The following is a 13,390-nucleotide window of genomic DNA, read 5'->3' as shown; positions in this document are numbered from 1 at the left end:
TCAGGATAAGTCCCAAGCCAAGACAAATCAGAGGCAACCCCTGGTGGCCGGAACTCCTGAGAACGAGGCCCCCTTTCCCTGGGAGTGGCCACGCTCCCAGCGTAGAAGCCCAGAGCAGCTGGAGGCCACCTCCACGCCTCCTGGAAAGAACCGGCCTGATCTGACGCTGGACCCAGAGAGGAAAGCGGAGCAGCACTTCTTTCATGCACCTATGGCTGCCCCTCGTGTTTGTTTTTCTGAAGTCAGTTTTAGCTGGGTTTCTGTAACACGCCACCCAGAGGGTTTCTCTCATTGCGGGGCTAGCACTCTCCAAGGATGAAGGTGAGGGGCCACAGGGCATCTGTGATAGCTGCAAGGGACACCAGGAGCTGGGCTTGGTGTCGCGATAACTTGAGAAGACACCAAGTTCGTGGCAGCTACCTGGGCCTGTGGGTGACGGGCAGGGAAACACGGTACTGAGCCCCCAGCCAGCCCTGAGGCAGGGGCGGCGCTGGGGTACCACTCACCCGGCAGCTGCCGTCCACACACACGTCCCTCTTGCCAGGCTCGCAGGGCGTCCCATCGACCACGGCCTCCCTGTGCTTGTAGTAGAAGTTCTCCCCCTTGGGAATGCAGTTCAGTTCACACTTGTTTGGGGCTGGGGTAGGCAGGAAGCAAGACTGAGATCCTGAGGCTGGATGATGCCCAACCCAGGGCCCAAGGCCTACCCTCGCAACAGGGAAGCGTGGGTCAGAAAGGCCTGCAGCAGCCCCCACAGTGGGGTGGGGGGCACAGATCCCCACCTCATCCCAAGGAGAAGGGACAGTCTCCATGAATCTGTCGCACCTCTAAGGATCAAATTGAAGAAAAAAATCCCAGAATCAGGACAAAGTGAAGCACTTGAAGTCTACTTCAGTATTATTCACCACAGCTGAAGTCATTACAACAGGCTTTTTTTTTTTTTGAGATGGAGTTTTGCTCGTCACCCAGGCTGGAGTGCAGTGGTACGGTCTCGGCTCACTGCAATCTCTGCCTCCCGGGTTCAAGCGATTCTCCTGCCTCAACCACCTGAGTAGCTGGGATTACAGGTACGCGCCACCATGCCTGACTACTTTTTGTACTTTTAGTAGAGATGGGGTTTCACCATGGTGGCCAGGCTGGTCTCGAACTCCTGACCTTGGATGATCCACCTGCCTCGGCCTCCCAAAGTGCTGGGATTACAGGCGTGAGCCACCTCGCCCGGCCACAACAGGCTACTCTTTAAATAAATTATCTATCAATGGAATATTACACATGCTGACTTTGCAGTTACAGATGATGATTGTGAAGACTATACCGTGTGGGAAGATGCTTAAAACACAGAATGCAAAATGGTAATTAATATGCAATGATTACAAATATGTAAGCCTATATGGAGAAAATAATGTGAGGAGGAGGAAAATGAAATGCTAACAGTGATCTTGCGAAAGGGGCAGGATGAGGGTAACTTTTTTCTGGCTTTAATGTTTTTCAGATGAGATCTCACTTTGTCTCCCAGGCTGGAATGCGGAAGCACGATCAAAGCTCACAGCAGCCTCCACCTCCCAGACTCAAGTGGTTCTCCAGTCTGTCTCTCAAATATCTGGGACTATAAGCACATGCCACCATGCCCAGCTAATTGTACTTTTGTAGAGACAGGGTCTCCCTCCAGTGCCCAGGCTGGTTTCAAACTCCTGGGCTCAAATGTTCCTCCTGCCTCAGCCCCCCAAAGCACCTGAATTACAGGCAGGAGATACTGTACCTGGCCTGGTTTTAATTTTTTTTTCTTTTGGAGACAAAGTCTCACTCTGTCATTCAGGCTGGAGTGCAGTGGTGTGACATTGGCTCACTTCCATCTCAACTTCCTGGGCTCAAGTGATCCTCTCACCTCAGCCTCCTGAATAGCTGGGACTACGTGTGTGTGCCCACATGCCTGGCTAATCTTTGTATTCTTTGTAGAGATAGGGTTTCACCATGTTGCCCAGGCTTGTCTCAAACTCCTGGGTTTGAGTGATCCTCCCACTTCAGCCTCCCAAAGTGCTGGGATTACGAATATGAGCCACTGTAGTCAACCTTAATTTTTATATTTATCTAAATATATGCACATTTACCAAAACCTAAAATGCAATAAAAATATTTAATTTCCTCTGGAAAAGAAAAAATATATATATACACACATTTAAAAACAGCCTGAAAGTACAAACAGGATCACAGTCATCTCCACACCGCTGATGGCATCCCTCTACTCTCTTTCTAGACTTTCCTCTGTCTTCCAGTGTTTCTATCATGTGAATATACGCTAATCATTTTTGACATGTGTCCACTTCAGGATCCAGGGGAATACTGAAAGCTAAAGAGTCCCACTGGGGCCACACCCACAGCCACGACCCCCACCACACACAGAGGATATGAGAACCCAGAGTGCCATGGGGTCTCCAGAGGTCATTTGCAGCAAGCAGGAAAAACTCAGAAGAGGTATCTTGAGGAATCTTCTGACTCACCTAAAACGCTTAATGACATACACGGTGGTGCTTATTGGGGGTGTTTTTTTCCTGGACTGTATTTCTCTAAACATTACTTATACCCTCCTCAGAGGTACTCAGACCATCTCCTTTGGCCCCCGATCCTTGGTAAATGAGGTCTTGGTGTACCAAGCCGCTTCCAACCCCTCCTGCAGGATGACCGGGCAATACCATTCCTACTGCTCCTGGGGATTCCCACTTCCGTCTCTCTGTGACAGGAGGAACGCTTCCCACAGCAGACTGAGCAAAAACAGGCTCAAAATGGTATAGACACAGCATGGCTTTGTTCAAAAATATACATACTTAAGGGGAGAAAGGATGGAAAGACCTCAAAATGGCTGCCATCGGGTTGCCATGGGCATGTGGGGGCGGGGGAGCAGGGTACTGGTGATTCTTTATGGGTTGATTGATGGTGTATTTGACACAGGCTGGCTCTGGCAGCACATATACTAAAACTGGAGTGATACAGAGATTAGCACAGTCCCTGACTCCTGAGCAGGCAAATTTATGAAGCATTCCATATTTTTAAAAAAATTATTTGAGAGGCTGAGGTGGAAGGATTGATTGAGCTTGGGAGGTCGAGGCAGCTCAGCCAACATGGCACTGCTGCACTCAAGCCTCCATCTCTCCCCAGAGGTGGGTCCTGTGGTCTACAAGATTCCCTGTACTCTGTGAGCCACGGCGGCGCCTGCAATCCCAGCACCCTGGGAGGTCGCGGCGAGGCGGGGAGGGGGAGGGAATCCCTTTAGCCCAGTTCAAGACCAGCCTGGGCAACATAGCCAGACTGTCTCTAAAAATGTATGTTTGACAACGCCTCTATAATACGGCAACAGGAACTGTGGCATCAATGTCTGCAAGAGAGCCCGGGAGAGCGAGTCCCACCATGCTCACCGCCGTAATAGGGCAGCCACCGGTACCGCCGCCCCTGGAACTCCACGCCATCAAACTCCGTGCACTGCTCGGCCCGGAAATCACGGGCACCGTCCGGGCAGCTCTGCCGGGCGGAGGGGAAGTCTGGGTCCAGGAGGCGGAGTCCGAGGTCCGCCCACCTCCCAGGAAGCCTGGGAGTCTCCCCCCACCACCGCCCCGCACCCTCCCCCATTCCTGTCTGAGCCTCCGGAGGTGAAGTTTCGCCCCCCCACCCCGCCCCGTCTCCCATGCGCGCACCTCCAGGTGCTTGAGGCTGGGGAGGGCAAGGCCAGTCCCCGGGGGGCGGGGGTGCAGGGTCCCCACACAGCCCTGCTGCGGACTGGCAGGAGGACCCCAGGCAGGGGCGGGCATCCAGGTGGGGACGTCGGCCGAGAGGGGCTTGGGGAGCTGGTGCCCTCGCCCACACCCCATGCGCTTTACCTCTGTGCGACAGGAGCGGTGGCTCCGGGCGGGGCCCACGCAGCTGGAGCCTCCATCTCTCCTACGGGACCAGAGCACCGGGAAGACGGGGACCAGCCTGAGAGCCGACGTCCCCCAACTCCTGTCCTGGGGCTCCCTGCAGGCCCCAACTTCTGCGGGACTCTCCAGTGGGAGCAGCGAGGCGAGAGGGTGCCCCCGCTCCCGCTCCCGCCCCCGCCCCCACCCCATAAATCCCCTGGGTGGCCGTGGGGGGCCCGTGTTGGTACTCGGGAGAAGCAAGACTCGGAGCTCCACCACCCTGTAGATTTAAGGCAGGACCACTCCACTGCCTCTTAAGGCAGATTCCCAGGGAAGACCCGAGGTGCCTGAGATGCAATACCCACCCACCTGGTACCACCATCCTGCCATCTAAGCAGGACATCAGTATAAGGCTCTTAGTATCATTCCTGGTCTCTCTTCCTCCTCACATAGGGTTCTCAGGAGCAACCCCTTAACAAACAGGGACAGAGGAGCCTCACTACCCCTTCTTCTGTGCCCCACCTCCTCCACTGACCCTGCTAGAGTGCAGTGCACACAGCAAGCACTTGGTAAACCGCTTGAAGTGGGGAACATCTATACTCGGCAAAGAAACCACAGGAGTTGGGAATTGCCAGTTGAAGATTCATTAATTCCACTAAAATTGACTGCACCTGTCATACGGCAGGCAGGTGCAACATCAGGAGCTGGAGAGGGGTGGGGGGGGCAGGCCAAAGGCAGCACATGTGCTCCAGCTCCAAGTGGAAGGCCCTGGAAAATTGATGTCCTGTGCTGCACTGATGTTGCTTCCAGAATGAATATGCTGCTTGGTGGGTTCTGCTGGTGTGGCCAGGGCTGGCCTAGGCCACGATCACCCAGCCCGCCACCCAGAAGCCAGCGTCTCCTGCTCCTGCCCTCTTTTAACAAGCCAGACCATTTTCATCTCTCCTACCTCTGGGAGTAGCAGGAGCGCTCCTGGAAGCTGATGCCCCCTCCACAGGTCCGGCTGCAGGAGCTCCACTGGCCCCAAGGTCCCCAGGTGTCACTCTGCCGCCTGACTTTGGGAGCCTGCAGAAGACAGGACCACGCATCAGCAGTGCCGACTCAGAGCCTGAGCCCGGGGGCCCCACAAGGGCGCTCTGCCTAAAAACACTCCCCACCCATCAAGGAGCCTGGGATTCTCCCTTCTGGGGCCAGCCTTTAGGACTTAGCAACACTGCCTGGCACCCCCAAATATACTCCTTTTCAGAATTAGCCTGCTTTCCCCATAAGGAGCTGAGAGGCAGCTGGGAAGAGTTTGGAGGTTTAGGGGCCACTGGAGTGAGGGACCCCATAGCCACGGGCAGTTTGAGGGCCCAGGTATTTGTGGGTTAACAAGGGAGGAGGCCCTAAAAAGGGAAACAACATGGGGGATCCTGCTAATCTGTGGCAGAATCTCCCAGGAGTACCCCAATATTCATCCCCTCCTCCCATTGTCAAAGAACCCTTGAAAACTTGACTCAGCTGGGTGCCTGGCTGCCCAAAATTTAAAAAAATACATTTTAGACTTCCTTCAGCTAACTGGCTACGTCACTTAGTTCTCATCAGTGAGATAGAACTATAAACGTTGGGCAGCTGCCGCTAGTAACCTCCTTAAGAAAGGCTGCATGAGCATTTGTCCTTTCTTCTTCCTTCTGTACTGTTTTAGGCTGTCTGGAAAGCAGATGTGATGGCTGGAGTTGAAGCAGCCTTTGAGACTGTGAAGTAACTTGGAAATAGAGGCTTCAAATAGTGAAGCAAAGATAGACTCTAGAGCCTGGAGGATATTGTGCAACAGAACAGGCCCAGGCTTCCAACCCCGGGGTGTTTCCATGACAGAGGAATCATGTCTGTCTTGTTGAAGAACTGTTCCTTGCGATGCCACACAGGATTATGATCCTAACAGATACACTTTCCTACCAGAGAGATCGGACCCCTATTTCAGCTGGCATCAGAAATCCACATGCTACACACACATTATCTCATTTCATCCTCGCAACCCAACAGATCCCATTGCATGGATGAGAAAAGTGAGGCAGAGAGAGGAAGCCACAGAGGAAGAAGTGGGCACAGTGGCCAGCCAGCCTCAATGCAGGCCTCTGCTCCCCTGCCAGGGCTGTGCTCCCACCTCCCTGGGGGAATCAAATGAGACACTAGATGATTCCCTACAGGGTTGGACAGGGATTAGATGTAACTTCACAATTTTGTCAGGAGGCATACAGTGTACATGCAAACATTTGCTGGAAGGGCGCTTTTTTTTTTTTTTTTTTTTTTTTTTTTTAAGAGTATCACCACATAAGAATCTCAAGGAAAAATACCATTCCCACTTTTCAGAGAAAGAGCTCAATGGTCACATAGAAAAGCGGGCTCTTCCCTCCATGGTGAGCCCAGAGCAGCTTCCCTGGATCGCAGGTGAGGAAGGAGGTTTACTAACCTCTAACATCCCTGTGCCAAACATTGAGTTATCCTTGTCTTATTACAAACCTAGAACCCTGAATCAGAACAAACCACACTAAGCTTGCCGAGCCACACACGCAACCAAGAAGGAAGCACTGGCCGGACGGAAGCTCTCAGCTTTCGCTTTGTAAAATCACCTACTCCTTCAGTTCTAACTGGGACAGAAATCTCTAAGCTTTCAATACCATGAGCAAAAACTTCAAAGTGTTTTCTCAATGAAAGTTAAACTCAAATTTACTTGGATCAAGTTTCAGTTTCACAAGGGAAGATACTGAGTGTTGAGTGGAGGGTGACTTTCCAGAGAAAAGGACTCCCTGCAGTCCCAGGTGGGATTCTGGCAGCCCCCACACCACAAGCAGCCTCATCCCACATTTCAAGTATTCAGGAGAGGCCTTTAGGAATGGCTCTTTCTTAGCTGCAGGCCTGGGCCTGGCTGTCAATTACCCTCTGACCAGGGCCTGTTTGGATGTCTCTTGGCTTCTTGGCACAGCAACCAGCAAAACCCACCCTTCTCTGGAGCTGGGGTTGGCGTACTGGTGTGGCCAAGGCAATGAGGGGTACCCCTGCCACGGAGCCACCACCTGGCCATGAGGATAAGGAGGGGGCAGGACTGACCTGAGCAAGGGCCCCCTAAGGGGCATGCTGTTTCCAGAATGCCTTCTTGCCTCCTGTGCCCAGCACCTGTGAGGCTTCTGTGAGGCAGGCGTTCACTAGCCAGGAGCCCTAGCCCATCCACCCAAGAGCTGTGCCCTGTTCATGCACTCCACAGTCTCTGAGGAAGAAAAGCACCTTCAGCTACGGGCAACACGAGCACACTGTTGCTCTGTAATTACTCAAACCATGAACTGCCCAACGTGGAGTGAAGCTGGAATGAGCTGAACCAGCCTCACCTGGGGCCAGTCCTCACCTGTCTCATTTTGCTCTAGGCGCCCCGCCCATGCCTCCTCCAACTCCCACCTGGAGCCACTCAGGAGTCCCCTTTCCTGCTGCACACTATTTCCCAGGGAATCAACTGCTCAGCGTGTGTGTGTGTGTGTGTGTGTGTGTGTGTAAGAGACAGAATGCATGCACACCCACGTGCAGGTGGAAGAGAAGCTGAGGCCCAGGCACACACAGGCCACCACCTTTATTCATCTACTCATTCTGTTCAGGCTGACCCCTGGCAGCACTAAGTGATCCAGAGAAGGTTCTCGACAGGGTGTCTCCTGCCCCAGTGACGGAGGGAGGCAGGGGAGCTGTGAGCGGGGCCACGCCCCCTGCAGACTCAGAGGGCAGGGTGAGAAGACTTCTCAGCCCAGGCCATGCCCAGCCCTAACCGAGGCTCGGTCCACACAGGGTGTTGTTTTTGTTTTTTTGAGTCAGAGTCTCACTGTGTCATCCAGGCTTGAGTGCACAATCTTGGCTCACTGCACCCTCCACTTCCCAGGTTCAACTGATACTCCTGCCTCAGTCTGCCAAGTAGCTGGGACTATAGGCGCGCTCCACCATGCCTGGCTAATTTTTTGTATTTTTAATAGAGACGAGGTTTCACCATGTTGGCCTGGATTGTCTCAATCTCCTGACCTCGTGATCCACCCGCCTCAGCCTCCCAAAGTGTTGTTGGGATTATAGACATGAGCCACCGTGCCCAGCCTTACTCGGAGCATTTCTAAGGGAGAAAGGATTTAATAGGGCCCAGGGTGCTGTGGAAACGTTGATTTGTCTCATCTGCATGACAACCTCTGGGGTGGGCATTATTACCCCAAAATTAGAGCAATCTAAGGCTTGATTTGCCTAGGGTCACGCCGCTGCTGAGGTGGCTCTGGATTTAACCCTAGGGCCTGGACAATGTCCGGCTGCCCCCTCCACCTGGGCTTTGGCCTTCATGCAGCTGGGCCACAAGCACATGCTGAAGGACCTGAGAGTGGCATTTAGGGAGCAAGGTTCATGGGGTGGCAGAGGGGACTGTGGGAAGCTGGCAGGTAGTGGAGAGGACATGAAAAAGGCTGGCGCTGGCCCACCCACCACTCCAGCTGTGACCCATGTTGGGTTCACAGGGCTCTTGGAGAAGTGCCTGATGCCCACCGCTGCCATCTATCCTGCCTGCCCTATACACCCCTGCAGAGATGCCCTTCTCAGCCTCCACCCCCAGATGCCAGACATGGCATTTCCCACTGCCCTCCCTAAGGCAGAAAATAGTTTGGGTCCTTTCACAGGGATCCTTCCTCTCTTACCTCCCACCCGCCTCACAGAGGGGTGGGCAGGGCTGCGGGTTACCCCGGGAGATTTCTTCTGGGGTAGGACAGGGCCCAGGTGCCTCTGTGGCTTCTATTCTCCCAGGCACTGAGCCAAGGCAGCACCCAGCTCTGCAGACCCTCTCCTCCGCAAAGGTGAGGGCTGTGGTCTAGAAGCTTCCCTAGAAGAATCCTCTAGACCCAGGGACCTTCTCCAGAGAGCCCTGGCCTTTGGGCCCTCATTAATGAAACAGCAACTCTGACCCCATCCAGCTTCCTGTGTCCACTGTCTCAACTTGCAGTCTAATACAGTAGCCACTAGCCACGTGTGGCCAGGCGCGGTGGCACACACCTGGAGTCCCAGCTACTTAGGAGACTGAGCAGAAGAATCACTTAATCCCAGGAGGTGGAGGTTACAGTGAGCCCAAACCATGCCAGTACCCTCCAGCCTGGGCAACATAGTGAGACTCTGTTTCAAAAATACATAAATATTTAAACAATTTAAAAACAAATTTAATTAATTAAAGTGAAATTAAAACTAATTTCATCTACATTTCAAGTGCTCACTGGACGCAGGGGCTACTTACTGGACAGCAGAGACACAGAACAGTTCCACCATCTCAGAAGGTTCCATGGGACAGCCCTGCCCTAGGTGCTACCCCAAGGGGAAAGGAAAAAAACTGGCACCCCAAACCTCTATGTCCAAACACCCCAGCTTACGGGAAGCCGTGTTCGGCTCCAGGCAGAAGATGGGTGTCTGGTGGGATGGGTCTCCCAGCCCTGCACCTTGGCTGGCCCCAGCATTGCTCCCAACCTGTCCTTCCACCTTGGAAGACCACCCAGGGGAGGGGGTTCTGGAGAGCTCCCACCACCTTCTCAAGGAGGGAAGCCCTGGGAAGGTGCCACCCCAACAAACTGCGCCAGAGGCCGGGTGGGCAGTTCTGGTCACCCTAGCCAGCCGGCTTCAAGGACCTCAGAGGCGCAGGCTCGCCTCCTCCCAGCCGGTCTTCCCAGACATCACCCCTTTCCTGGGAACGCAGCCTGCAGGCCCGGGCCTCCCCAGCAGAGTCCTCCCGGGGGCGGAGCAGGGCCGAACTCACCGAGGACCCGGGCGCTGGAGCGAGCAGCAGTGGCACGAGCAGGAGCAGCCGCATCTCAGCCTGCAGAAGACGCATGGGGTTAGCTTGGGCGCGGCCGGAGCGTGTGGGCGCGTCCCTCCCAGTGGCCCACAGGTGACCAGGAGACCCGCACCCGGACCGCCGGGCGCGCAGTAGAGAACACAGAGTGCGCACGCCCCGCCGGGCAGCTCAACACGTGAGCGTGAGCGAGACACGGCCCATCCGCCACTGGCAGAAGTTCAGGAGCAACTTGTTTCAGGGTTCCGGTGGTAGAAAAAAACGAGAGCGCAATTAAAAATACTTTTTTTGTGGTTGAAAAACAGGGAGTTCAGAATCCAAGTAACTAGACTCGCTATTTTAATTCAGCAAGATTCCTTTAAAAAAAGCTATTACATCAGTTGTTTAAAAACCCCTAATAAGACTTTTTAAAAATCAAGTCTCTGAAGACAATTTTAAAACTCAAATGCTCTAAAAATGTTAATTATATCCCATTTTAAACCCAAGCCAGCATTTCTCTGCACGGGGAGGCTCCATAGGCAGCCTCCATAACCAGTGTATGTATGTAGTGCAGTGTGTGTGTGGTGCAGTGTGTAGTGTGTACAACAGTGTGTGTGGTGCAGTGTGTATGGTGTAGAGTATGCGCTGTGCAGTGTGTGTACTGTGCAGTATATGTGGTGCAGAGTATGTACTGTGCAGTGTGTGTGGTGGTGTGTGTGATGCAGTGTGTGGTGCAGTGTGTGTGGTGCAGTGTGTGTGGTGCGGTGTGTGTGGTGCAATGTGGTGCAGTGGATGGTGCAGTGGGTGTGGTGCAGTGTGTGTAATGGTGTGTGCAGTACAGCGTGTGTGGTGCAGTGTGTACGGTACAGTGTGTGTGTAGTGTGCGTGGTGCAGTGTGCGTGGTGCAGTGTGTAGGTAGTGTGTGTGGTGCAGTAAGTACAGTGTGTGTGGTGCAGTGTGTGGTACAGTGTATGTAGTGTGTTGTATGTGCCATGCAGTGTCCAGTGTGTGCAGTGTGCAGTACAGTGTAATGTGCTCAGAGTAATGTGTGTGCAGTGTCTGTGTGGTTTGATGTGTGCATGCATGCAGTGTGCATGTGCAGTGTGTGTGTGGGTCTACGTGCAGTGTGGTGTGTGGTATTTGGTGTGGGTGTCCAGTCTGTGCACACACTGCAGTGTGTGTGTATGTATACATACATGTTGCTGTATCACAAAATGACATAAGCAATGTGTGCCATTCAGTACAAAACATTCGACAAGTAGTAGCTTGCAGGTTTGAACTTTAAAATCGGTAATGCTACCAGTGTTCTAAATTTTTTTTAAGGTATAAAATGACTTCTGGCTGGGCGCAGTGGCTCAAGTCTGTAATCCCAGCACTTTGGGAGGCCAAGGCGGGTGAATCACGAGGTCAAGAGATCGGGATGAACATGGTCAACATGGTGAAACCCCATCTCTACTAAAAATACAAAAAATTAGCTGGGCACGGTGGCACGTGCCTGTAATCCCAGCTACTCAGGAGGCTGAGGCAGGAGAATTGCCTGAACCCAGGAGGCGGAGGTTGTGGTGAGCCGAGATTGCGCCATTGCACTCCAGCTTGGGTAACGAGCAAAACTCCGTCTAAAAAAAATAAAAATAAAAATAAAATAAAATAAAGACTTCTGTTTACAAGAATACAAGACAGTATACAGAAGCCAAGCTCAGCAGAAATGTAACCTGGCACATCGAGCAAGGTACATACTTGTTAATTTGGCACAGTGAGTCACTGAGTCATTATTTTTGTGGTCAGGTTGGAGATTCCTGGGGTTGGAGGGTGAGGGAGGGGGTTGCTGCTAGGGCCCAGCCTCTGCTCTGCTGGGGGGCCGCTCCCAGAGCAGGAGCCTCCTGCTAGGGCTAGGCTAGGCCAGGGGAGGCTGAGGAGAAGACTGAGAAAGAAGAATTTTACTTGTAGTTACTCAGAGCACCACCGCCTCCGCTGCAATTGCACTGAACTTCAAGCCCATATCTGCCTTTCCGAAGTCTGAAAAGTTCAGTTTTTCTGGTTCATTTGGTGGCAAACAACCCCTTCGACTCCAAGGCCAGTCCGGGGTCTGGTCACCGGGCGACTCCGCGGGCCGTGGGACCTCGACCTCCCCTGCCTCCGGAGGGCAGGGACCGGGTGGGCGCCCTCAACCTGGTGTTCCTGAGGAACTCGTCTGCGCTGAGCAAGGGCCGAAGGTGGCGGCCTGCACCCAGGGCGCAGGGGGAAGGCGGGTGGCCGCCCACCGAGCCACCCTCTGCACGGTCTCCAGCCGACTCCTGTACCGCCGCAGTCCGAACGACGCTCGTCCCAGTGGCCCCAGCGCACCGCCCTCCTCCGCGTCGGTCCCACCCTGACAGGCGCCCCGCGTTCCCACCCCAGGAACGCGCCGCGCACCCTCGAGGCTGAGAGGCGCGGCTCCCACGGGAGGCCTGGGTGGCCGTGCAGGTGCCAGCAGCCCCTGGGGCTTCCGGGCGCTCCAGGCCCGCGGCCCAATGGCACCTCCCGGGCGGGGCGCGCGGTCTCCAGGGCCTCGCCTGCACCATGCGCCAGGAGTGGCGTCCACTCGAGGGAAGGTCTGAGCAGGCGGAGGGTGGACACTGGGGCCGCCCGGTACCACCTCTCCGGTTCCCCCCATTTCCTTCCAGCCCGGCCAGGGGCGGGCAGTACCGAGCAATGACCCTGCGCCCACCTCGGGAGAGCGAACCGGGGCGGGTCTCCTCTGTGGTCCCCCACTTTCTCCGACAACGCAGTCGCCGAGAGCCAGGCGAGCAATTTCCTGCGGAAGTCCCGGGGTGCGCTGCCCCAGCCGCTGGGCGTTCGCGGGCTTCCAGTCCCTCCGCCTCCCTACCTGTCTCCACCGGCGCCGGGAGGCCGCGCCCAGGACCGCTCCGTCGGTGCCCGCCCAGGCTCAAGCCCGCGAGGTCGGCGGGGCTGCGAGGAACGCCCGCAGGGGTGGGACTTTCTCTCTCCGCCGCTGCCTGGCTTCACCCTCCACCCTGCCCGGTCTCCCTTACCCACCTCCAATCCCAGAGGGTGGACAGGGCCTTAGGAGAGGCCCCCGTGGTGACCCGTGTTCCCTGAGGCTTCCACCCTCTTGAGTTTGTGCCAAGGCTTGGTTCATCCTCCACTCTGTGGTTACCCCTTCTGTCCTCTCTTGGGTCAGCGCCAGTTACCTCCCCAGTCCCATTTCCCCTTCTAGCTCTGTGCCCTGTCCGCTCCTCCCATCCCTTCCCTACACACAACGCGCCTGTGTCCAGCCGCCTCCTTCTCCACACCTGGATCCTGTCCTTCAGCCACAGCGGAGTTCTCCGCACACATGCTGCTGCTTCCCATCTCCCAGCACCTTTTCTCACTCCTGGAATGCACTCTCCCAATCCCCCCACCTCTCAAACCCCTACTCAGCCCTCAAAACCCTGGTCAAATGTCACTTTCCTTCCTTTCTTCTTTCTCTCCCTCCCTCCCTCCTTCCCTTCCTCCCTTCCTCTCTTTCTCTCTTCCCTTTCTTTTTTTTTTTAGACGGAGTTTCACTCTTGTTGCCCAGGCTAGAGAGCAATCGTGCGATCTCAGCTCACTGCAACCTCTGCCTCCTGGGTTCAAGCAATTCTCCAGCCTCAGCCTCCCGCATAGCTGGGATTACAGGCGCCCGCTGCCATGTCCAGCTAATTTTTGTGTTTTCAATAGAGAC

General features: G+C 54.7%; 1 protein-coding gene across 5 annotated transcripts in view; it reads right to left on the bottom strand.

Moving 5' to 3' along the window:
* Window positions 1-12,727, bottom strand: part of PAPLN (papilin, proteoglycan like sulfated glycoprotein) — a 50,777-nt gene extending 38,050 nt beyond the window's left edge. For 2 of the 5 annotated variants that reach the window (XM_003734031.6, XM_035260950.3), the window contains exons 1-5: window positions 9,673-9,858; window positions 4,837-4,952; window positions 3,870-3,930; window positions 3,411-3,513; window positions 507-637 (exon numbers count right to left, since the gene is read on the bottom strand). In XM_003734031.6, coding sequence (XP_003734079.4) covers window positions 507-637; window positions 3,411-3,513; window positions 3,870-3,930; window positions 4,837-4,952; window positions 9,673-9,747 — 486 coding nt within the window. In that variant the 5' untranslated portion in view covers window positions 9,748-9,858. Of the gene's footprint in view, window positions 1-506; window positions 638-3,410; window positions 3,514-3,869; window positions 3,931-4,836; window positions 4,953-9,672; window positions 9,859-12,394 lie in introns of those variants that run through there. The other 3 variants (XM_054240140.2, XM_035260948.3, XM_035260949.3) reach the window with 3 other exon arrangements.
* Window positions 12,728-13,390: the final 663 nt, after the last annotated feature.

The sequence above is a fragment of the Callithrix jacchus genome, chromosome 8 (assembly GCF_049354715.1).
Source record: "Callithrix jacchus isolate 240 chromosome 8, calJac240_pri, whole genome shotgun sequence".
In the NCBI taxonomy this organism is placed as follows: Eukaryota; Metazoa; Chordata; class Mammalia; order Primates; family Cebidae; genus Callithrix; species Callithrix jacchus.
This window is presented reverse-complemented; position numbering and strand designations above follow the sequence as displayed.